The sequence below is a fragment of the Zootoca vivipara genome, chromosome Z1 (assembly GCF_965207765.1).
Source record: "Zootoca vivipara chromosome Z1, rZooViv2.hap1.1, whole genome shotgun sequence".
NCBI classification, from domain to species: domain Eukaryota; kingdom Metazoa; phylum Chordata; class Lepidosauria; order Squamata; family Lacertidae; genus Zootoca; species Zootoca vivipara.
The window spans coordinates 18,752,736-18,775,774 of NC_142583.1; the positions used below are offsets into that span (position 1 = coordinate 18,752,736).

At 40.2% G+C, this 23,039-nt stretch overlaps 1 protein-coding gene across 10 annotated transcripts in view; it reads left to right on the top strand.

Moving 5' to 3' along the window:
* Positions 1-23,039, top strand: part of MTUS1 (microtubule associated scaffold protein 1) — a 109,936-nt gene that overhangs the window by 54,302 nt on the left and 32,595 nt on the right. For 9 of the 10 annotated variants that reach the window (XM_060278831.2, XM_060278833.2, XM_088659085.1 and 6 more), the window contains 2 exons: positions 1,752-1,856; positions 3,419-3,469. In XM_060278831.2, the coding sequence (XP_060134814.2) occupies positions 1,752-1,856; positions 3,419-3,469 (156 nt within the window). Of the gene's footprint in view, positions 1-1,751; positions 1,857-3,418; positions 3,470-11,296; positions 11,746-23,039 lie in introns of those variants that run through there. The other variant, XM_035112830.3, reaches the window with a different exon arrangement.

A 23,039-nucleotide genomic window follows, 5' to 3' on the forward strand; every position in this document is an offset into this window, starting at 1 on the left:
TGGCAAATGCTAATGCTTGAATATCTACAGTTGGCAAAGCTAACTGACTCAATAAGGGGATCATCAACACAAAAAGTATCGAAAGAATGGAGTGTTTACAAAAAGTATCTAAAAATGTACTACCCAAATAATTCTTTATTAACAGATATAGAATAACGTTTGAGAAGATAAAGATAAGAATAGGAAAAAGTAGAAAATGAAAGTAGAAAGCTTACAATGTAGGCCCGTGGCACAGAAAGAGTTTGATATTGTATATATAATAAGGAGGACGGGAAGTACCTAAGAGGAAAAGGAAACAGGAAGAAATATATGGATGGTATACTGTTCACATTGCGAAGAAGAATTTATCTTAGATTATGTATTCTTTGTATATTTTCTGTATATGCTTCACTGAAGAGAAAATCTTATGTTATCTACGTTATATTCATGTTATATTTAGTGATTTTTTTAAACAATAACGTTTATTTTTTAAAAAATAGAAAAGATGGGATATTTTAATTTTTAAAACCAGGCATATGTTTTGCTTCAGTAAGCAATATGAGGTGAGGAAGCTACCAAATTGCCAGCAATGAAGCACATGCTGGAACGTTGATGGATGATTGTCTAACTGTAGCTGAGGAGTACGTCTGCTTGTTTAAATACCAGCAGTATGCTAGTTTCTGTACAAACCATAGAAGTGCGTAGTCCCAGCCAAGACTTCTTACAGGTCACGCTAGGCAGCTGAAATCAGTGGAAGGGAAAAAGGTCAGGGGCTAATTAAATGACTGCCATGTGATCTCTTCTAGCACAAGATTAAAATAGGTGATAATCTTTGTGGGTGGGGGAGGAGAACCCTGAAACTATTGCAGCTGCATTTCTTAGCCTTAAATGACCGGGGGGGGGGGGGGCTGCCTAATGTCTTCATAATGATTTTTCTAAGCTGGAAAGCAGTGCTCTTTCCAGTTCAGGCCAAAAACCATTATGGTAACCTGGACAAGGATTGACCACATCTACCAAAAATCTCCGTAGGCAGAAGAAATATCAGTAATCAGAATTCTGAATATGGATCCCCCCCCGATAAATCATATGGAATGTTCTTGATCTACCTGGAAAACACTTGATCAATTGTGGCAGTATTGTCACAGAACCTTGATTAGTTCCAGGTGTGATCTGGAACCTAGCAGAATGTAGTCACTTCCGCTGACAAATTAAAAGTACAATTAGTTGCAGTCATGTGTGGAAGAGAGAAAAATCTTAGGGCTGTTTGGATGATACCTTATCTTTATAGTGTGTGTGTGGGGGGGGGAGAATAAGCATGCAAACCCAACATGCTCTCCTGAACTTGCTGCACGTAAAAGTTGGGTGGAGAGAGAAATACTATCCAAACAGTCTTTCTAGGCATTGTGGGATTGGTGTTGCTACTCTGTGTTCTCCCCCCGGCTACCCTTTGTAATTTCTAGTTGAATAGAAAGCATGATGAGACTGGCACCATGTTGAGCATTGTCCCATCTCAGTGCTGCACAACATGCATTTAGGCCTTCTAGGGGGAAGGGGGTTGACAGGGTGTGACAGCAGTTTATTTATTTTTTATATATACTTTTATATACTGAGTCAAATCATTGATCCATCAAGCTCGGTGGCGTCTACACTGATGAGAGTGGCTTTCTAAGGTGTCAGATGGTTCGTATAAAGTTTACGGATGCATTGGATACTTTCATTATATCAACGTCTAATTTATTCGTGGGGGGGTGTCCTTTTTATTATTTTTAAAGGAGTGAAAAGCAAATTGAGCTCAGTGAGCCAATGTCTGCCAAAATATTCTGGGGCACTTCTTCCAGGAAGGAAAACCAGAGATGCAGGAGGGAATCAGCAGCTGGGTAAAGTATTAATCCCATTTTTCTTTGCTTGGTGTTATAGTTAAGTTTATAAGATCATCTGTGTTATCTTCAACATCATTTCTATCCAAATGGCTCATGGATCAATTAACTGGCATGGTGCTTACTCAATATATAGACCTCTGTTAGGAAACATGACTTGTCTTGGATTTTGCAGATTTTGCTCAACCCTGGGCATCTAAGCACTGGTGTTGACTAAGGCAAGTGTACCTGTGTGTGTCCCCCCCACCACTTTAAAACTTAAGTTTATGCTTATTCCGCTGAGTGGAAATGCTTATTGGTGCATGTAAGAATTGTTGTATTCTATGATGGCAGTATCCATTTTGCTATTTGTTCCACCTAGGGATGCAGTGAATGTCCAAGACCAGGCATCCCCAAACTGCGGCCCTCCAGATGTTTTGGCCTACAACTCCCATGATCCCTAGCTAACAGGACCAGTGGTCAGGGAAGATGGGAATTGTAGTCCAAAACATCTGGAGGGCTGAAGTTTGGGGATGCCTGTCCAAGACTTTTCCTAAAGTGAAAATTGCATGTTTATATTTGTAGATAAATGTTGTGGATAAAGCAATAGGTTTCCAAACAATTATTACAGACCTGCAAAAACAGTGCTGACTTTCATTCATTTAAGTTAATTGTGCAGAACGGGGCAGGATTTTGTAAAAGGAAGTTCAGAATGATGCATAGCAGCATGAGGAACCATGCATATATTAAACTAATTTTGTAACCTCGTCTCAGAATAGTGGCAGTGGTGGTTTGTTTTTGTTTTTTTAAGATGCATTTCTTCTTGTATAGAGAGAAAAGAGAAAATGTGCAGAAATCAGGGTTTATGCTTTTAAACATGGAATAATACATGATAATGCTAACAGTGAAACAGTATGCAATATTACAGTTTGGAGAAGCCTGACCTAGTGATAATTGCATATTCACATTTGCCGATAACATACCATGTCACTTCTCAGCAAGGCAAAATGTATAATTGAGAAGATTTAGCATATCCCTGCTTCTTAAATCCACTCACTGTATGACCAAGTACTTTAAAAAATAATCTAAAGGGAGCCTGAAGAGTTTAAAGATAATCCACTTAAGCCCAAATATATACGCTTCATACAAGCACATGTAAAAGTTGCCTGGCAGCTCCTTCCTAGCTGGAGAAACTACTTTGAGTAGTGTGGGCAATAGTTAGCTGCCTGCAACTCCAGCCGTTAGTTATTTGCCTCAACCCTACAAATTTCACATGCATGGGTTCCCTCCAAACATGCATATGAAATCCTATGGTGGTAGGGAGTTGCCCGGGTGAACGAAATAATTTGGAGTAGGAGTACAGTCCTGAGAGGGGCAAGTGTCGTCGTCCCCCAACTTACTCACCTTCTAAAGTAGCATTTTCTGTGTTTTTTGTTTGGTATTGGTTTTATAGAATGAGCCATTGGGCTACATTTGGGTATGTTTACTTTGAGGAGCAGCTTGATCCATAAGGCTAGTGTGTGCATTTTATTTCCTTTTTTAAAAGAGTATGACAGTTCAAGTTACGTTTTTGTCTTTTGCAGGACCTTCATGGCAAAATGTACCTCAAAGTTTATCATCTGCATTCAGTTCTGGTGAGTTCAATCACTCCCTTTTGTTCTGAAAAGTATTGCGCTAGCAAGGTCAGGAGTCCAGTTCTGATCTTAAGTATATTTTATGGTGGTGTCCTGGGTGAAGCAGTTGGTGAAAACTTCAGTGCACCTTTTTGATATGAGACTTTTATACTGGTAGTATGACATCTCTGTTGTCCAAGCATGGGAAACCTGTGATTTTCCAGGGGTTGTCTTTATAATTTGCTACAAACAGAAGTTATGGTTCCATTCCCCACTGAGGGGCATATTGTGTTGGGACTGTGACATGGGAGGAAAGAGTTAACAACTCCACTGCAACTCTGGCCCTGGTTGGCCCATCCACATGCACCTGCTATTTAATCTCTACATCATGTAGGTGACAAGTTTACCATCACGTTGAGGTTGACATACAGCTTAGAGAACCAAACATACTTTACCAACCAGACCAGCTAAACTGACATTCTGAATTCTGTGTAGCATATAAGAAAGTATTTGAACTAAAATGCTGGAGTTGGTAGCATCTGATGTAATAATTTTGTATGTAATGCCAAATTATAATTTTTCGTTGAGCAACATAGCCTTCATATATTTATCTTTGGTTGTGATCTGCAGTATAGAGCTTAAGCCAGCAATCTGCATGTAGCAAGGTGCCCACTTGCCATTTCCAAGTTTTGTACACCTGCCTTCAGTTTTAGATCTCAGCAATAAATAATGCATTTGGCAAAACCTTCATTTACCTTAATGGTTCAGTGTGTCAACGAAGAGTGATGAATGGCATGTGCTGAATTAGAAGTGCTACTTATAACATGAAATGTTAATTATAGATGTCTTAGTGATACTGGATTCCTCAATGCATAGGTCTAAAAAGGTTCCTAGCGTTGTCAATTGGTCTTGAAGGCTTCTTCCTGTTGACTCGGTAGTTCAATGTTAATCATGATTTACTCAAACTGATTCTCTCTTTATTGAATCAGGATTAATTGGTAGACCCAAAATACTAATGGACGTGAGCAGACTAAGAGTTACTCTGTATATGCAGCATGAGACAAATATTTGCACAACAGTAGCTCTGCATATGTTAACCACATTCTTGACACCTAGTAAATGCCTCATGGGGCAGTGTTGCAATGATAATTGTATAGGACTCCATACAGTATTTAAGCATTATGTTTACATCTAGGAATTCCTGCATTGCAGGGGGTTGGACTAGATGATCCTTGGGGTCACTACCAAATCTACAAATCTATGATTCTATAAGATCAAAGGCTCCTGTAAATGATGGGAATGTTTTTAGGTAAATTTCACATGAAAAGAGTTGCTGTGTCTTTAAATTCTGCTTCTTTCGGGTCATGTACTCAGATATGATTGGATCCCCCCCCCCAATATTGGATTGGATGGTGAAGTTCTGAGAGCAGCTCAGCCGTTGGTGTGAAGGTGGAAGATTCAGTTAGGCAGTTGGCAGCTGTGGGTTGATTAATGAAAACGGGAGATCTCCTTGGAAAATGAGGATAGGAGCATTCTTGTACCTAGTATATATTGACTGTGAGGTCTGGGTTTACAGAGGAAGGTAATGTAAGGAAGTTAGCAATAAATTGGATTGTTTTGTTTGGATTCCTTCCTTGGCTTGGTTGGCTCTCTATAGAATGATAGGAAGTTCTTATTTGAAATGAGAACTATATACTGTACCTTGTTGCTTTTCCAGTGGGTTTGAACAAATTGTGTCTTCAAGGCAAAGGTAGAGAAATGCCAGAAAACCACAGTTGGCCAATTAAATTTTATTGGGCCTATCAAAAGTGCCACAAAACAGTGAGCAAACTCATGTCCTTCATTGGCAAAAGGTGTTAAAGGTGGGAAGAGAGAAAAACTGACTTCGTATTAACACCATAAAGTCTGCATTGTTATCAGTCTTATGAAGCAGTGTGGGAAGAGGTAAAGAGCGAACAATGTTTTTCTCCACAGCTGAAAATATAAAATCTAGCAATTCTCCGATCTGTCTCCAGACATAAATGAAAGATGGGTTCCTTGTGCCAGAGAGCAGCAGTAAATAGTAAAGAAAGATGAGTCTTTTGCTTGAGGCTGGAGACAGATCTAGAAAACAGCTAGGTTCTACCTTCCAGACCCCGTCCCTGCATGCAGCATGCTTAACCCAGGATGAGCCAGCAGATTGAGCTGGTTGATACAGGATTGGCACCCAATGTCTAAGCCAAGAACATATTTCATCAGTAAAGAATAAAGTTGTGACCTATTTAATCCAAAGAGCTGGCTTGTTGTGTCTTTATTACTTTGCCCCTGGTTTTGCTTGGGCATTTGCAGACTCACTGCGCCTGGGCCTGCAAATACTTCTTTGTAAAGAAAGATCTATCTTTCACTTGAGGCTGGAGACAAACCTAGAGAACAGATTTTATATTGCTTTGTTACTGTTCTTGAGGTCAGGAAGTTTCACAGCAACCATTTGTGTGTTTGTTTATTAAATTTGTATACTGCATCTGAAGGTCTCGGGGCATTATTTTAAAGGATGTAGAATGTTAATCAGCCAAAGGGCCTGATTATAGAGAAATGTTTTGTAGTGAAGGTGCCTGGCCAGCCTCCCTGGGGAGAGCATTCCGCAAAAGGGGGAGCCCCTGCAGAAAAGGCCCGTTCTTGTGTTTCCACCCTCTGGTCCTCTCCAGGGGTGAGGCACACAAAGAAGGGCCTCAGATGATGAATTCAGAGTCCAAGTCGGTCCTTGATATATTGTGGTCTTGAGCCATTAAGGCTTCATAGGACAAACCAGCACTTTTAAATGGGCCCAGAAACTAATTGGGAGCCAGTGTAGTTGGGTCAGGATCAGTGTAATATGCCAAGAGTGCTCCACAAAGCAGAAGAGGGCATTCAGGAGTGATCATGTCAATGGCTTGAGCCATTCGGATGTTCCAGAAGTTGGCCAGGGCTTTGACAGGAGCATCAGAGATATCAGCTGGATAATTCTGCAGAGCCATCTGTTAACCCATTGGATCCATTAGCCTCCAAGGATAGACCATCCTCATAGGTTCCCCTGCCCTCTGCAGAGGGGAAAAGGCACTGAAAGCCTAAATACCAGCAGGAAGTGATCTGACCATGACAAGGGGCTGATGTCAATATCCCCCCAGTTGAGAAAAGAAGGTCCAGGATAAGGCCTGCCACATGCATTGGGCCAGTAAGATGTTGGGACAGCCACATGGTGGTCAAGGCAGCCATGAAGTCCTGAGCTACCCCAGAGACAGTTGCGTCGGCATGGATGTCCCAACAGTCTGGGAGTCCTCAACACCAACTCCAATACCAGATCTGTCAGCTCAGGCAGGGAGATAACTGGGCAGCAAGGCTGGCGGCAAAGCAACCAAATCCCATATATGTCCTGACGGCCCGATGCCAGGAAGACACCCTCTATCCCCCCCCCACAACCAAACAGAGAGCCTGGAGAGAGAGAGAGAAATTCTGTAGACCACAGCAAGTCCCCCTCCCCAACTCTCAGGTCTTCTCTGATGCTGCACCAAGTACCCAGCTGGCCATATCTGGGTGAGACCAACTCCACCCTTTTCACCCACCCAGGTCTCAGTGATACAGAGCTCCTCATCCATAATTGGATCATGGGTGAGGGAGGTCTTGCTCAGAGCCGACCTGCGCATTTAGCAACAGCAGCCGCAGACCTGAGAACAACTGCAGTTCCCCAGGTCGGAGGAAGGGCTGGCACAGTCACTAACTGCCTGTGCTGTGTGCCCTTTACCTGACCTTTCCCATCTCCCACACCATACCTCCCCCTACCCTGGACCACTGCAATTGGGGGCCCATGGTCTCCCCAGCTCCTCTTTTTCCCAGGCACATATTACGCCCCTTTATTAAAAAACCAGCAAAACTCCAAAATGAAGAAAACAAACAAACCCGCAGATAAAAAGCTGTTTAAAAACAATTTAAACCAAGTCAAACAGTTAGGGCAATAAAAAACAACAGCAGAGTCCCCAACAGAAATCCCTAGACAATACCCAAAATTGTCTTTGGGTGTCGGGTAATTGAAGGAAAGCGAAGCACAGTCTTCTGTAAATCTGATGTTTTAGGTTTAGAGTCACACCTACATGTAGATAGATAACTGTTGACTTGTAGGTCCCTGCATGATGTGACATGTTGGCTCAATAGCAGATCTTTTTTCTTTAAAAACCCATCTATCTCTTCCTGAATGGGCAGGCTTCCTTTTTTTTATTTTTTTATTTTTTTTTAATTATATTTTTTATTAAACATTTTATCAACACACATACAGAACACAAATACAAAAAGTAAACATCAAAATACAGAAATACAAAAATACAAAAATACAACAAAAAAAAAAAAATATCATCTCTAATCCATTTTAATATTCATTGTCCTCTGGCTTCCCCAATTCCCTACTATCTGATTTTCTTTTTTATAAACTTCTGTAGCAGTTTCTAAATCATCCTTCTTACCCATCATATAGTCTCTTTAACACTTCAAAAATTTCATCTTTATATCATCTATCATATTTTCTCCCTTTCAATCTTCTATTATTTCCCTATTGCCTTAACTTCTTTATTTTCCTGGATGTTCAAAATCTAATTTTCAAATTCATACCCTATGTATATTTTAAATTTCTTCCAATCTTTTAAAACTTTGTCATTTGTTTGGTCCCGGAGTCTTCCTGTCAATTCTGCCAATTCCATATAATCCATCATTTTCATTTGCCATTCCTGCCTCGAAGGCAGTTCCTCTTTTTTCCAATATTGTGCTATTAAGATCCTAGCGGCTGTGGTGGCATACATAAACAAATTAACATCGTCCTTGGGGATTTCTTCCCCAATTATTCCAAGCAAAAAGGCTTCCGGTTTTTTCAAAAATGTGTTTTTAAACATCTTTTTCAACTCATTATAAATCATTTCCCAGAAGCCTTTTATCTTAGGGCATGTCCACCACATATGGTAGAATGAGCCAACATCCTGCTTACATTTCCAACATTTATTGTCGCTTTTGTGATACATTTTAGCCAGCTTGACCGGCGTCAAATACCATCTATACATCATTTTCATCAAATTTTCCTTCAACACAGTACAAGCCGTAAATTTCATACCCTTCTTCCACAATTTTTCCCACTCCGACATCATCACATTATGACCCAAGTCCTTGGCCCATTCAATCATCACTGATTTTGTTTGCTCATCTTTCAAATGCCATTCTAGCAACAAATTATACATTCTAGACAAATTCTTGTAGTCTGTCTCTAATAACTCCGTTTCTAATTTCGACTTTTCTGTCTGGAATCCTATTTTTTTATCTAGCTTGAATGCTTCATTTATCTGCACATACTGAAACCAGTCACTCAACCTATCTTTCAGTTGTTCATATGGCCTTAACTTAAAGTGGTTTCCCACCTCCATCAGGATATCTATTCTCATCCATATTTGTCCTTTTAGGTTTCTTTGCCTCAAGTGGTGAGATCCACCTAGGAGTTTTTCTTTCCAATAGATCTTTGTATCTAATCCAAACATTAAACAATGATTTCCTAATTATATGGCTTTTAAAACCTTTGTGTAATTTTACTTTATCATACCATAAATATGCATGCCAACCAAACGCATTATCATGGCCCTCTAAATCCAACAAGTCATCATTGTCTAACAAAAACCATTCCTTCAACCAACAAAAAGCTGCGGCTTCAAAATAAATCTTTAAGTCTGGCAAGGAGAATCCTCCTCTTTCTTTTACATCAGTCAAAAGTTTGTATTTAATCCTGGGTTTCTTCCCCTGCCAGACAAATTTAGACAGTGTCTTCTGCCACTCTTGAAAACATTTCATTTTGTCAACTATCGGTAGGGCCTGAAATAAAAACAACATTCTCGGCAATACATTCATTTTAACAGTTGCAATTCTTCCCATTAAGGACAATTTCAACCTTGACCATACTTCCAAATCTCTTTGGATTTCTTTCCAAAGTTTCTCATAATTGTCTTTATACAAGTTCAAATTTTTTGACGTCATATTAACTCCTAGGTATTTCACCTTTTTTGCACACTTCAGTCCTGTGCAATCCTCTATATTCTGTCTCTCTTGCAATGTCAAGTTCTTTTCTAGTACTTTAGTTTTCCCTTTATTTAACTTAAAGCCTGCCACACTGCCAAACTCTTGAATTATCTGCAGTACTCTCACTGCACTCTGTTCAGGGTTCTGCAAGGTCAGTACTAAATCGTCTGCAAAGGCTTTTAACTTATATTGTTTTGTACCCACTGTAATTCCTTTAACACCATCATCGTTCCTTATCATGTTCAACAAAACCTCCAGAACGGAAATGAATAGCAGGGGGGAGAGTGGGCACCCTTGTCTTGTTCCTTTCTCAATTCTTATCTCTTCTGAGACCACATTATTTACAATAATCTTAGCTCTTTGCTCAGAGTAAATACCATTAATCCCATTAACAAAGTTTTGGCCAACCTCCATTTTTACAAAATTTCTTTTCATAAAATTCCAAGAGATATTATCAAAAGCTTTTTCGGCATCTACAAAAATTAACATTGCTTTGGTGTTTATTTTCACTTCCAATCTCTCAAGAATATCTATTATAGTTCTCACATTGTCTTTCATATGTCTACCAGGCAGGAATCCTGCCTGGTCTTTATGAATTAAGTCTTTCAACACCCTTTTCAATCTTGATGCCAAAATACTAGCAAATATCTTATAATCCACATTTAGTAAGGAGATTGGTCTGTAATTTTTAACCTGAGTCTTATCCACATCCGGTTTTGGTATCAGAGAGATAAAAGCTTCTTTCCAAGTCTCTGGGCAGGCTTCCTTTGGATGCTGTCTAAAGCATGCACCCTCTTATCTTAGGCTGTGTACACAATGTTGAAAGCACACCTGCTCCGCCCCCCTACAATCATGGGAATTGCAGTTTAGCCCTCAGCGCTACAGTTTTGCCAGCACCCTTAACAAACTACAGTTCCCATTATTCTTCTTTGGGTGGGTGTGTATGGAATGTGATTTCAATATATGGTGTGTACACAGCTTTAATCATCATGGCCTGGTTTGCATGTCATGCTATGCCAACATATGGGACCATGCAGGCTCCTGGAGATGAAACTGGCATGCACTTGGCTCCTCCCTGATCCTATTTGCTGCAGAACTGCACAGAACAGCTAAGCAAACATTTGTTCTTGGTTAGAGCTGGTGAATACTGAGCGGAGACCTTAATCACCAGGTCTGGATGACACACTAAGCCAAACCTTGGCTTAGCTCAACACCAAAATGTACAGGGGGCGGGGGAGATAAAGGGCTGCAAGCACCTTTTCAGGAGCACACAGATTCATGTGGTCTTCCTAAGTACTGGCTTAGCTGTTGCCCATCACTAAACTGGGGCATTTTTAGTGCCATGAAACTGCACAACCAGCCTGACTTCCCTCTCTGGGCATTTCTCTCTCAATCCCATTTAAGTGAAGAATTTCATCAAGAACTCATGTAAACAACAGTAATACGTAATATCAGCAGAATCCCGGTGAAGGTTTTTGGGTTTTTTTTATGCGTCTGGTTAGAAAGTGCTAAAATGTGTAAGTGGCTATGATAGCTGGGAGTAAGCATATTTCAGAACTATGGAAAAGGATAAAAGGCCCCTTGGTTATATGAGGAATAATCTTAATCCATTTTGTGAAACATTAAATCTTCTCCTCTAGCGGTCTTGCAAGAGAATGAGATGTGTGACATTACTGGGTGATATGTTCAGCTTGGGAGACCACCCACTTCCTCTTCCTCCTCCTCCTCCTCCCCCTCCCCATCCCTCCTGGGTCCCTTCGTAGATTAAACATGAACAGTGTGATGTAATTCAGAGGCTGCTTGTCTTCTGAATCACAGAGCAGTTTTATTCTAAGGGTGAGCTTTGTTTTACATCATCTGGTGGGGAAAGACGCTGCCAGCAGCGTTTATATTGTGGATATAGTGTCTGCCTTCTTGGATTCTCCTGGCTTTTCATCCGTTTGTGGAATCTCGGTGAAGAACCAAGGGGAGGTGGGGTTTTTTTTTATGTACTGTGTGCTTGTTTTTCTTTTTCCTCTGGCCAACTACTGCATGGCCTCAGTGCTGAGTTACAAAAATAGTATGTGACAGTACATGGAGACATTTTCCTGCTTGGTTTTCTTCCAATTGCTCTGAAGACATGTTATGGTCCCCGAAATTCTCCTTATCCAACATGCATGTTCGTCTAACTGCAAAAGGGTTGCTACAAAATCTTCGACTTCCTGCTGGATTTGGGAAAAACACAGTTATTTTTCATGCAGGTTGGTAATTTTTCTCTATGTATGGGGGACATCTTGTCTTGTTTACTTCTGCTGCTGTAGCAGTTAGGATTTGTTCAGAGTGCTGTTTCCTTCTTGCAGCATTAAACCTTAAACTGCACCATGTCAGACAAATTAATCACCATTTTCTTAGTGTGTGCATGCGTGCGTGTGAGAGGGAGAGAGAACAGAGGTCTGACAGATGTGTAATCTATTTATAAAGTAAAGAATGTGATTTTAGGATCAGGTTCTTAATTTTTGTTTAATTATATGGCATATAGATTCATATGTTCACATATTAGAAATCAGACTGTATTTTAAATAAAGCTGCCTTCTATACAGTTCTGAAATGTATTCAGCATAATAAGCAGAATGTGTTCTAAATGGAATTCTGAGAGATTATTGCTGAATTTGGACAAAAAAAATAATCTTAGTTCTAGTGCACATAGATAGGCAGTAAAGATATAGTAAATACTGTTCCTGGAAAGAAACAGATAAGCATAATGTATTCTAAATGTGACCTAATTACATCTGTATCAACGCTTTTTGTACGACATTGTATATCAAACAGAAAAATGTAGAAGCTTTCTTTTTATACATACTATTTTTGGAAAGCATAATGTTTCAAATAGTGCATCCAGAAAATATGTAACTGAAAGTCCTTTTCGGAGTTTAATCATGTCTCTGTCACCAAGCAGTTTTAATGCGCTCTGTTCATAGTGTGTTTTTGTGTCTCCCCCTCACTTCTCCTCCCCAGGGCATTTCCTTTTCAGCCTGGCAACTAATAATCTTTCGTAACATCTTAGTCCCTTGGGTATTTCTGACATGCAATTCAGGATGGCTATGCATGCCTGCTCTCCGCTCCCTCCCCCCCCTCCTCTTTGTGTGTGTATGTGTGTGTGTGTGTGTGTGTGTGTGTGCGCGCGCGCGCTTAGCACAGCAGTCAGAATGATCTCATAATTCAGGGTAATTGTTACAGTTCAGATGCTTCATAGGCAAGTGAGCTATCCAAGCATTAACATGTGTGGCACAGCTGAAGGGAAACAACAAATATTTTTATTGGAATATAGGTAGATATGCTACTTAACATTGCTACTAACCAACTGATGTGTAAGAACTCAGCTGCAAAAAACAAACAAACCCACAACCCTGCAAAAAAGGTGTGTGTAGATTGCAATTGACTTGATAGCTAGGTCTGAGTTTTGTATGTGTATACATGAAAGCTCTTGTGCACGTAGTTCTGTACAGTAGTCTGCTGTTGTACATATTAACTGCACATCCTTCTTAACTGGAAGTAAAATATTTAAAAAATGCCCTAATATCAAGGCTTTTCTTAATACAGTACGTTTACATGCAGACCGTGGAAGATATCCAGGTTTTTAATATCCCTGTTTTCACTGCATACATGCCTCTTTTATGTGCATGTCACATAGGTCTTGGAAAGCTGGGGCTAAATTTGTTATATACAGTAATTGGCCATGTAGCTAGCTAGCCATATTTTGTTCCCTTAATCACATAGATGGTCAGTAAAATCTGTCTTCTGTGGTAGCTAAGGTTAAAGTGCTTATTCTGCTATGGCTGTAGCTAGAATACTTAACCGGAGAAAATGGTTATACAGTACAAGTAGCTGGAGACATAAGCCTTTACTGGCAAGCCAGTGCAAACATTCAGCAGCAATGTGGAGGTTCTTTGCACCAAGAACATGTGAAAGACAGCTCATGAGATATGGGTCAAAAATGGTTGACTTGTATTGTATAATCCGAGCTGCAGAGCTCAACATTAAGTCTATTATAAAAATTTTGCATCAGGTAAAGCTCTCTCCCCACCCTCAGCTTGATTGATCTCAGCATGGTGGCATAAATGTTCATGGAAATGCTTTAAGAGGAACTTCTTTTTTGTGTGTGTCATATCTGATACTCTTAGCCCTTTAACAATAGGTAGCATCACCCAGTGGAAGAAATCATAGTTCAGGCATAGGCAAACTCGGCCCTCCAGATGTTTGGGGGCTACAACTCCCATCATCCCTAGCTAACAGGACCAGTGGTCAGGGATGATGGGAATTGTAGTCCCAAAACATCTGGAGGGCTGAGTTTGCCTATGCTTGTCATGGTTGATTGCGTGAGTTTTAGTTGATTTAAAATTGCCTATAAACAAGAAAGAGAAAACCATTATTTCATTATTGTTAGATGATGATGATGCCGCATTACAGACACACATCTTGGAAGAGGCACTCCCTTTTGCATGATGGAGGAGTGGAATGCCTCTGCTACCTGTGGTTTTTTTGTAAGTACATGTCTTAAAAACCCACAATTTCCAAGAATTAGATGCCCAATTATTTCGGGGTGCCTTTTAAATCTCTTAGTTGCTTAATAACAAAACATTGCGTACCTCCTAAGGCACGCAGTCACTTTAACAGTGGATTTTTGGTGCCCCCAAGATGCATCAGCAAGAAGACGCTGTGCTTCTCCCAGGATCAGCCCAGTTCTGCTTTGTGTGTCAACAAGGATGTAATTGAGGAGTTTCAATATCACCATCTTGATGGAGGATATTTGGTACAGCCTTGCAGCTGTGATATATGGACCACTATGTGTCTTTTGGGAGCTAAGCACTGCTGTAGAGAACACACCGACGGCTTTCTTCCTTTCACAGGAGTCACATAAAACAATTGGCTATCCTTGCCACCACAGCTAATGTTGTGCTTCTCCACTAAAATGGGACACAATACCTGTTCATCAGTCTTCTGTCAGAAAAGGAAAAGGGAAAAAGAAAGGTCCATCATATAGGGCAGAAGAGGCTGCAAAAAGCTCATTATGCAAATACTATGGCCCAAGTTTGCAAGTATAAATTACCCAGGTTCTGCCTTAGGCTTGAGTTCCTTTATTTTCCCCTGTCCTCCTCTTCCTGAGTAAGCAATATGCTGGATTTTTTTTGTATATTGAAGCATATTGTATGAGTATACTGCTGCAAAAGCTGTGTCCTATTTTTAGGGTTACATAACATATTCTCCCAAATGAGATCCTTAAAAGGGGGGGAACCCTTTTAAGGCAGCCTAGAATGTTGTTGAGGTTCTTGATTTTTTTAAACTTCTCTAAGACATGTATTAGTTAAATGTGAATTGTGTCTCTGATTATTTATTATTATTATTATTATTATTATTAATTATTTATTATAGATAGGCATCGTTTGTTGCCATGAAAGTTAGGCGAACAGATTCTAATCTTTGTTTTGAACCATATGGGCTATTTTCCCCTCAATGTATGGTTTCCCTGTGTGAAGACTTGCAATAATCAATAAGCTGTCCATTCTCAGTACATGTCTAAACAGCTTTCTGTCTCAAAGCATACGGAAGCAGTGACTGGAAAGGGATTGGATCCCTACTTAACATGTAGTGATGACCATTTTTAAAAATACATTTGTGCCCTCACCAACTTGAAGTAATGTTTATATTTTGTACTTGAGTATAATGAATTCTTACCCAAGAAAACAAGCGTACAGCAGCTTGCATGCACCATGAAGAGCTTTGTTTAACTTTGAAGTGGTGCAGTCAACAAAAAGCTCTAGACCAGTTCGGCATAGGAGTATGAGTAGTTATGGCACATCCATTATGCAGCAACCACTCCTAGCAAATGCAGGCAAATATTGGTTGCAGCCATTAAACTGAGATGCTGTGACTGGTATAAAGTGACACCATGTCAGAAGCTGTGCTCCTTAGAAAAATTCTTCAAGTAATGCAGTATCTATCAAATTGGTCGGAGCTGGCATCACAAGAATATAACGTCAATGGGACTCTTACTCTCAAATTAGGAGTTAGTCTCTAATCTGTGGAAAGGTAGGAGAAGAGGTATTTGTTCCTGAAGAGAGCTTATTAGCAAGTACTAACTATGTAGTAATATGAGCAGTAAAAACTCAAGAACAGCAATATTTAAGAGGCCATTTTCTGTGTGAAGGGGAGCAAAAAAGATAGCCTCTGTACCTTTTCTGGCTAGCAGACCAGATCCTAATTTTCCTGATGCCTGAATGTTGATGCCAATGTCGTATTGGTGGTGTTTTTGGTGAAAAGCCCTGCTTAGGGATGTAGTTTGCTGTGTCATTTTTTTGCTTAGCACTTGGTCTCAAATGGATGACCAAGTGTGAGATAGTTTGCATAGTTTGAGATCCTCTGGGTGGACTCTACTCATTTAGAGGTTCCTGAACTCCAGGTGTCTGGGTCAGGGTGGTTCAATCCCTACCATTCACTGTGTCAGATATCATTCGTGGACCTTGATCAAAGCTGGCTTTATGTGTTTCTCAATGCTGGATAGTTTGGACCCAAAGGCACATTTTGTTTTTAGGGGCACTCCCTCTACTCAGATGTTTGGGGAACATTATGAAACCAAGAGCACAATAGTTTTACTATATTTCCAGGTTCTAGACCAGAACTTTCCAAACTTTAATATTGGTGACACACTTTTTAGACATGCAACATTTAGCAACCCAGTAATTCAGTTTTTACTAGTCTGGGAGTTTTTACTAGTCCGGGAGCATTTGCATGACACACCTAAACACTGCACACACTAACAGACTAACAGAGGTTTTCAATCTTTTTGAGTCCACGGCTCCCTTAACTAAGTACATTCTTTCTGGGGCACCACTGTGGGGCTCAGAAGCCCTTGCCTGCAGAGCTGGCAGCCTCTCACCCTTTTTTGAACACCCTCCCTCAGTCTCCTCTCCACTCTCCTTGGGAGTCCTTTAGGCAGCTGCTGCTGCTGCTGCTGCCCTTGTCTCTGAGCTGCCACTGTTGCCCCAAAGAGAGGTTCCTCCCAGAGGCACCATTCACCTGTGGAGCTTGTAGCCAGGGATGCTGCAACAAACAGCTGTGCAAACCTTTGGGAGGCAGAGATGCAAAAGGGCATCAGAGGAAGGAGGGAAGGAAAGAGAGACAGGGGCCAGTGTTGCCTGCAGCACCCCTGACCAGCTTTCAAGGCACCCCATGGAAATAAACAACTATCTGGCTTTTAGAAGGCACCTGAAGGCAGCCCTGTTTGGGGAAGTTTTTAATGTTTGATATTTTATCATGTTTTTAATATTCTGTTGGGAGCAGCCCAGAGTGGCTGGGAAAATCCAGCCAGATGGACAGGGTATAAATAATATGTTGTTGTTGTTGTTGTTGTTGTTGTTGTTGTTGTTGTTGTTGTTGTTGTTACCCAGGTCTGTGTTTCCTTTTGGGAATGAGGCACAGCAGAGACTGTGGTGTCTCTGGTATATGGTTTATTTACATACATATGCAAGATATGGCTTACATGCATGAAGAGGATACTTTTAGATCCTTGCTTTTTGTCATCTGGTTTCTGGGCTTCCTCGCCAATTGATTGGTGGCTCCTGAGAGGGAGGGTGGGAGACAGTGTCCCAAATTTCACATTAATGGGAATGGAAGCTTCTTATTCATTCACCATGGAGTTGAAGTAGATTTGAAGCTACTTGTGTGTCTTTTCTCTCCCCCCCCCCCCCGGCTAAATTTTGGTTTTCCTGATCTGCAGATAATCTAATACTGGAAGAAAATCCACTGTAAAATTTCATGTCACCCCACTATGGACACCCTTGGAGCAAGTAGCATGGTTGGGCTTTTTTGTATTGTTTTGCATACTCACTTTAATAAAATTATTCTCAGGTAAAGGCTATGTTACCACTGTCTTAAACTATAGGGTCACCAGTGTTGGATGGCTGGGCAGGCTTTTGCCTAATTCTAAAGGTATCAGAGAGAGTGGAGGTTATTTAGTTTCCTTTCTGCCATAGAAGTAAAACTGCTCTATTTATTTATATTGTGGACAGTTACAAGTCCGGCTGCAGGGTAGGGGCTTTCTAGCCCTAAGTAATCCCTTGCTTTGTTTCTCTGTTGTGGTAGTGCCATCAGCAGCTGTTTGGGATTCCTACCGATGGGGAAAGGGTGATTCAAAGCCGATTCAGGACAAGTGTCTCCTTGTATCCTAACTGGCAGATGCCAGAGTTGCTTCAGTGCTGCAGGTAGACTTTTCAATATGGCTACCTATTCTGTGCACATCACGGTCACCACAGGTTGGGAATGTGAGCATCGCCCTATGGATGAAAGCAAAGTACTGAGCTCAGTGTTTTTGGGCAGCCGCTCCCTCTATTGGACTTTGTTCCAATTTACCTTCTCTCTTGGACCTTTCTTCTCAGCTAGTTCTTGACCATGCAGAAGTGTGACTAGGACACCCTGGTTTTGTGTGTGAGAGAGATCTATTTTGAAGCTGCTATCATAGAAGCAAGTTGTTCTGTAACAGAACACTTGGCATCCTGTCTTCTCTCTTGCCACCAAGTTTTGTTGCTGCCCTAAGCCACTAACAGTGCAGTTCTGTAGATGTCTACTCAGTTGAGTTCAATGGCACTTAACACCCAGGTAAGTGGGTATAAGATTGCAGCCTAAATTAAGTTCAGTTGCCTTTTTAGGCTTGAAGCCTTGCTTTTGGCATGCCACCTGAGATATTTTAGTTTTATGATTTGAATGCTGTTCCTAGTTTAGAAGAGTTACATGCACAGGCATCCAAAAACCATTTGTAAATGTATTTCTGTCTCGGAAGAACGGACCAATGTGACTAAAGTGAAGAGAGCAAGCTTGTGAAATGAGTCATCCTTTAATTAAGCATTTAGCTTCTTTCTTTTCTGCACCTCTAATCTGTATTGGCCTTCACCAACATTATGCACTCCAGGCATTTTGGACTACGGCTCTCATCATCCCTGGGCTCTCATAATCTGTTGGGTTGTGGTCTATAACATCTGTAACACAACAGGTTGGGGAGAAACTGACCTATACCAAAAGGCTATGGCATTGAAAGAGCCAGTGTGGTGTAGTGGTTAAGAGTGGTGGATCCGCTCCTCCACATCCAGCTGCTGGGTGACCTTGGGCTAATCACACTTCTTTGAAGTCTCTCAGCCTCACTCACCTCAGAGTGTTTGTTGTGGGGGAGGAAGGGAAAGGAGAATGTTAGCCGCTTTGAGACTCCTTCGGGGCGGGATATCAAATCCAAACTCCTCCCCCCTCCTCCTCTTCTTCTTCTTCCAATACCATGAGGACATGGGAGTTGTAGTCCAATACATCTGGAAAGCAGCACCAGGGTATGGAGGAGGGAGCTTCAGAGTGGAAGCAATTTAAGCAAAGGCTTTGATTCACAGTGGATGGCGTGACCTAATACCGGCTGCACACTGCAAGTTTTTGTTGGTATCCTTTCTCTATTGCCTGAACCGTCTGTTGCTACCCAGGGGCAGTGAGGATTTTAATCCTTCCAGGGCTTTAATTTTGCAAAGCAAGCACTTTTAGTGAGGCTTAGTAGACTAGATGCTTTTGATGTCTATTTTTTCACAGCTTCATCTTTAAATAGCCTCTAAATCCACTCTGCCTTGCCCCTCTGCAAGATTTAATATATTTGTATGATTTGAGCATACTTGGCTTAATCTTGGACCTCAGACACGAACAGCTAAATCCATGCATCCTCTTTTCTTTTCTTTTCTTTTCTTTTACTATTTCTTACTTCTTAAATGCTGTCTGTCTCAAGCTCTGTACTGCCACAGAACTCATAATGCTATGCCATGTTTACTCTAGGCAGTAAAAAGAAGAGGCATCCATATTTTTATAGCATTTTCATGCCACAGAAAGACACAGTCACACAGTCTGTGTTTTTAACTTTACAGCTACCTTCTGTGTTGCTCCAATGGCATTTTCTGTAGCATGTTTAATTTTGTTTTGAAACAAAGTTTGACAGTCCTGAAAATCAACATGGCTAAGAGAAAGTATTTTGGTCATCTTTCCCAGTATTCATCATTTTTGCATCGAATTAAAAGGCTAAAATATTAAACATTAATGTATATGAAGGAGGCAGTATCTTGAGCAGCGGCTTTTTATGTCAGGGCTGGTGGTAAGGTTTCACCACCTGCAGCCAGGTAATAGACTACAGGTAAAACACAATCCCTGGAATATAGTTCTTCCCAGATTCATGGCCCAGGTGTTCCATTAATACATATTTAATCAAATGTATGCATGTATTGGGAAAACATATGAGCTTTTATTTTAGTAGTAGTAGTAGTAATAATAATAATATATTATTATCATTATCATTATCATTATCATTATCATTATTATTTATACCCCACCCACTCTGGGCAGCTTCCAACCAAAGGTTAAAAATTCAAAAAGATTATAAAATTATGTAGTTGAAGAGGGAAAGTATTCTGTTTATGTTGGGTTCTGTAGTATTTCACAGCAAATTTAGGCATTTGCGGGAGGAATGAGATTCTGAAATATCAGTCTTATCAACCTGAGTAAGAGGTTTTTCCTTAGCTCCTCTTTGACGTAAAATACACTTAGTGTGGATTCTGCACTTTAAGTTGCACTTAGGTCCTATCTATGCAAAAAATTAACTCCACTTGAAATCGGTGATGCTAACATCAATACCAGTTGCAACTAATTTATTCTGGATCCAAATCAAAATATGTATATCATAAAGTGTAGGCAATTCACTGCATGCTAAGCTTCAAAATAATATTCCAACCTTCTGGTTCTTATGCTGTAGTTTCAAAAACAGTCTGCAGAAAGCTGCAGAGAGAGATTGCTGACCTATTGATAGTCAGATTTAATAAACTGATTTTTTTTTTATTTGAGGAAAAATCAGAAGTATTCGTTTTGCAGGGTTGTGTGTCACAGAAGATATCTTCTAAGGACGGAATGTCGTATGATACCTGCCATAGACAGGCTTTTAAAAGTGCATTTATGTTAAAGATAATAAGCTGCTGCTCAATTAATCAGGAATAACTTTTTAGTCAAGCATATTTTTAATAAATTCAGTCTGTTTTGGCTAAATATTGCAGTATATAACAGACAGTGTATTTGAAGACACAGATGGCTATTCATCAGGGGACATGTATATCTAAGATTAATAGGATCAAGGGAATAAAAACAATGTCATGGGGTGAACTCACTGCAAGACCGGTTTCTCCATTTATTTAATTCCTAGCTACACCTGCTTCTGCAGCCCCATACTAATTAATGAAGTGGTGAAGTTAACTAGATTAGAACCTGTGTTTGTCTTATTTCTTTCTGGGAAAACTCTTCCCACTTGGAAGGCATACTTGGGTGCACATATGTCTGTAATAAACTCTTAAAATTATTATGTTTAATTAAAAATGATTCCAAAGTGCCGTAGGCATGGGGGGAAGGGGAAGCTTGTGGTCATGGGCTGTCTGGTAAATAATGTCTTATGAGCCTTAATGTGTGTTTGTTGCTGCGGCAACACTAGTCATGCTTCTGGGGGCCTAGAGTTGACTTTCTCAGTGCTCACAGCTTGAAATGTTTGAGCAATGGTGAAACCAGCCTAGTAAACATGTAGGCATTGATCACTCTAAAATGGGAGTGACTAACCTGTGGCTCTCTAATCACTTTGGCCTCCCAACTCATCAGTTCCAGCCAGTAGTGAGAACTAAAGAGGAAGGATGCCCTCCACAGCTTCCTGTACACTGTTGCCTTCAGCTTCCTGCAAAGCCATAATCTTTACGCAATATGGTAGAGGACTGAAGATAGCAGAATCTTTACCTACTTTTTCCGTATATGAATTCTGGAGGAGAATGCAACTTGCATTCAGTCACATGGCTTCTGAACATGGACGAATGTGGTGCTGCCACATTACTTGATCTGCCACTACCGATGCAAGTCATATTGTCAAAGAATCACATTTTAGAACAATACTGTGCTGCAACTTAGATATCCCGAACAGTTATCCTGAAACAATATTGCAATTTGCATTTTCAATACCCATTAGGTCTTAATCAGCTGATTTGTCACCAGAAGATGTGTACATTTTCATGTCCTAAAGTGCTTACAGCAAATAAACAAAATGCTGTATGTAGGAAACAGTATGCCTGCAATCTAAAACTGTGTGTACAAAGAAGAAAGGGGGAACAATTGAGGAAGAAGATGGATTTTGGTATGCCTGGGTGAAGAATGAAGTTTTAATAATTTGGTATGGTAGTGTTAGAAGTCAGATGATAGTTGAACATTGAAAAGTAGGCACCAATTAATAGAGGGAGATGGGTTTTGGTTGGAGAATGGGAAGAAATTGGTTAGGAAGAAAGGTACCAGAAGAATGAAGATTAATAACTTGAGGAAGCCGTATGACAGGCTGATTTATTGAGATGTAACACTTCCACAACAATCTCTTCAAAAAGTGGCCCTAGCAGTATCCAATTCTGGGTACTACTTTAATACACACAACATTTAGGAAAACAATATGGGTGTTCTGGCAGTAGGAGGTACTTAAAAATCTCTGTCCCAGTACATTTTGGCATTTCTGAAAGCAAATCTAGTGTTGAGCATTGGGACCTGGTTGACTTGCAAACTTAAAAAAAATACAATTTTGGGGGAAAGGGTCAGCACATAGTTGATTATTTGAAAATGTGGGTAATAAATACAAACGATGCCAGCATATAAGTGCTGTAATTCTCTCAGACACTAATTTTGTATGCCATTATGTCTGCCTGAACATTACCCTGGGGTAATGTTGTGCTTAATGGTGGTTAGTGGTCCCCATGCGATTTATGCTTCATCTGAAGCACTTGTGCAACTAATTTTGGAATCAGTGCCTAAAACACATTATCTACCTTATATTTAAATGAGTAATCCTTTCCTAATAAAGACAATTTCCTGTTTGTTCTGTGCTACACCAACAAATTCCTGTGAGACCTGTTTGGAATTTGAGATCAACATTGCAAACACTTGTTCTAATCGGCCCAAATTTTTAGTTTCAATTTTTAGTCCAGAGCACAAAGATGATGGCCTTGATGTTATCATTACACCATTCAATGCACCGTCTCTTGAGATCCTTAGTACAGTACTTGTTTTTGTTAAGGCGTATTTCTTTTCAAATTCTCAAACCTATTTTGAATATGTAGGATTAAATTAATTATTCCTACTTTTAAAATATTGAACCATGTTTTAAGTGATACTGCAGGTCTCACTTAAATATTGTGTGCTCACAATATTAATGATTACTTTGGAAACAGAACTCTCACGTCTTTAACGCTTTGGCAGTAATTGTACGCTGGCCACATCCTGTTTGATGTAAATGCAGCCTTCCTGAATCAGCTGAGAGTTGGGTGTCTATGACTGTGCCACACGTGGAAAATAGCTTCCATAAGTAAAATGGGATTTCAAACTTATTAGTCATAGTTGAATTAGTTAATCTTTTTACAGGCCTTTAATTTATACAGTGCTATTAAGATTTGATTCGAGATCTAAGCATCTACCATTGCTGTTG